A 2896-nucleotide genomic window follows, 5' to 3' on the forward strand; every position below is an offset into this window, starting at 1 on the left:
TTATTTAGCTAATAATTTAATACCCTCGTGTGGATTGGGCCGGAAAAATACACTGAAATCCTAGCCAGTTCAAAAGCACAAATTAATAAAATACCCATATATTCATATAGCTAGTGGATGTTATATCCCATGGTTAAAGAATCAGATCCTTGGAATGGTCCATCAATATGGCACTCTCCATCACCCCCACCCAAAATAAATAAATAAAATGCTAACTAAAAAAATACATTTTCATTGGACCATTATTCTATTATATATACTAAGGCCATAGTGTCGATTTGATCAGATTACTTAGAAGGCCCACAGTAATTGGTGTTAGAGTATATCATGGAGCGAGTTCAAAAATAATAGACACAGTTGAAGACTATTATTGAATTATAGTTGAAAAATGTCACTGAGTCACACTTGAAATTATCAAAAGTTACAGTTGAAGTCTATCTATATTTAAAGACTATAACCTAGCTAACATAACTATAGTAGAAGTGTCTTTGTATCTAACATGATTCTCCTATAAATAGGAGCATGTTATATTGTAAATATCACTAAGAGAAATAAGAGCTTAATGCAGCATTAGAGCTTTATTCTGTGGAAGTAGGTCATAGACCAAACCACATGTATCTTTTTGTCACTATCTTATTATTCCGCTTTATTATTTCTTTCAATTGGTTCACTTTTTTTAATGAAGAGAATAGATATAAAATGACACTCTTGAGCATTAAAAAAAATGTGGATGCTAAATGTTGTGATATGATCATATAACCTTTTTTTCATCCAGGTAGTCGTTAGTCGAAATAGGTTGTACGTTACCAAGTAATGTTAAAAGTTATTCTTATGTAATTCAAAGAATAATGTGGCTTCTAAAATCATTATTGGCATTGTGATTGAATATTATTGAATTTTGATCGAATTGTGATTTTAAAAACTATCTCATTTTATTGGATACTACAGAGTAGCGGTAATGTATTGAGAGTTATCCTTTAACAGTAATTACAATCAAATAATTAAATCAATTATGATCAGACTTACATACAATCAAATTTGATCATATATTCTAACAGTACCCCTGCATTGGGGCCTCGCTCCGGCAAAGAGTTGGTTCTCAGGCAAGAATACCACCCATCTCACATACTCTGTTACCAAAGAGAAGGGGGGAATAGAAATAATATGGAATTCTCGTTTGTACAGATCCCGGTCGATCGTGTAATTGGAAATACAAAATGACACAAAAGACACACGCTTTGTTTATTTTTGAGTTGAGAACTTTTATTTAATACACGGTCCTCATGCTACTTATTATCCATTAGAGGAAACATATAAAGCTCCTCAGTTTTTATTTCACTACTACTAGTAGGAAACAAACCTACTAGTACACAAGGACATGTCCCTTTGTATTAAGGATTGCGCAGAAGGTATTCCTCGACATCATTCATCACACTGATATAGAAGTTCAAGTACTCGGTAGGTTTCTGGCCTTCCACATTTGGCTCATATGCGATAGTCAGAGTCACCGAGCAGCCTTGATGCTTTGTTGTAACCAGGAAAGTGACAACAAGACTCTTGTACTTTTTTGTAACCTCTCCACCTATTACGTAAGTGTATGACTTATTCGTGTCTTCTCCCGATTCGGCCTTCACATTCACCTCAGACTTTCCTGTCATAGTTTTCAACAATAGACTTCATTTTAGAATTAGGGTGATAATATGTACAAGTCAAGGTTGGGAAGGTGTCAATTAGTGTTCCTTACCTGCAGCTACAACCATAGTCCATTTCTTTATTGAGGCCTTCGACTCCCAGTTACCCTCGACTAGTTGTATATCTTTCACCAAGTTTGGGCAGATCGTGGGCAAGAGGTTTGCTTTTTTCCGGAAGATTTCGAAGAACTTCTCACCAGAGCATTTGCGATCTCTCTGGTCCACCAACTTAGGAACTTGAGCCATTGCTGAGAAACCAAGTAGCTAGCAAGAGAATAGGAGAGACGTTTGAAAAAAGAATAACATGCCCTTAGCCATTTATAGAGAGAAGAAAAATCTTTTGCAAAACATGATTAGGAGGATTGACGTGATAATTTTAGATTTTTCCTTAATTAGATACCATCTATATAATCAGTAGGGTACGTGAAATGACCATTTTATTAAGAAAAGTGAACAACCTCTTATTAAGAATGAAATAAGGTGAAATAAAATAGGCTCGGTGTTGAAGTATACATATATTCTAACACTTGGAATAGCCATTTTCATACCCATGAGAGTGTGATTATGTGCTATAAAAATGAAAATTTCATTTCACCTTTTTCCATTCTTAATAAAATTTATTCTTTTTTTTTCTAATGAAATAGTCATACTGCATACTAAACATAACCATAGTATATCAGAATTTCAGTTCGAAGGCCAAAATAGAATTCCCATATCTAGATAGGGGATACAGTCTTCCAATTCATGATTAGAGAATCCAATCCTTCAAATGGTCCACACCACTACTACCGCATTCTCTATTGCGCTTATCGGAACAAATAAATGGTCCACTTCGTAAGGAAAAATGATATAAAACGACATTGAAGCGAAAGAAAAAGAAAAATAAAAGTGATATATATATATATATCTTGCAAGTCAATGGTTATTCATCAATAGGTCATCTAACAAATCTCAAAGAGAACAAGCTTAAGTTCAAACATCATACCCCACAGAAAACATGCTAATGTGCTCATAAAAATTTATTTCAAAACAAGTGAAATCTCTTTTATCCAAAAATTAGTCAAAGGACTCAAACTTCTAATGATATAATGATGTATTCAACCCTTTAAGCAAGTTAATGAAATGCAAATCACAGTTACAGCTTAACTCAAACTTGACAATAACATAGCACATTTTTTTTTTTTTTTTTTTTCAAATTTTTTAAC

At 33.5% G+C, this 2896-nt stretch overlaps 1 protein-coding gene across 1 annotated transcript; it reads right to left on the minus strand.

The window, feature by feature from the left end:
* Window positions 1–1381: 1381 nt before the first annotated feature.
* On the minus strand, window positions 1382–1937 carry LOC132178180 (kirola-like). Its single transcript, XM_059590631.1, has 2 exons — window positions 1745–1937; window positions 1382–1651 (listed from the first exon to the last, which is right to left on the minus strand). Exons 1-2 carry the CDS (start codon window positions 1935–1937, stop codon window positions 1392–1394), a joined length of 453 nt encoding a protein of 150 aa, XP_059446614.1. The 3' UTR covers window positions 1382–1391.
* Between the last annotated feature and the right edge of the window lie 959 nt (window positions 1938–2896).

This window comes from Corylus avellana, chromosome ca4, assembly GCF_901000735.1.
Source record: "Corylus avellana chromosome ca4, CavTom2PMs-1.0".
Lineage (NCBI taxonomy): Eukaryota > Viridiplantae > Streptophyta > Magnoliopsida > Fagales > Betulaceae > Corylus > Corylus avellana.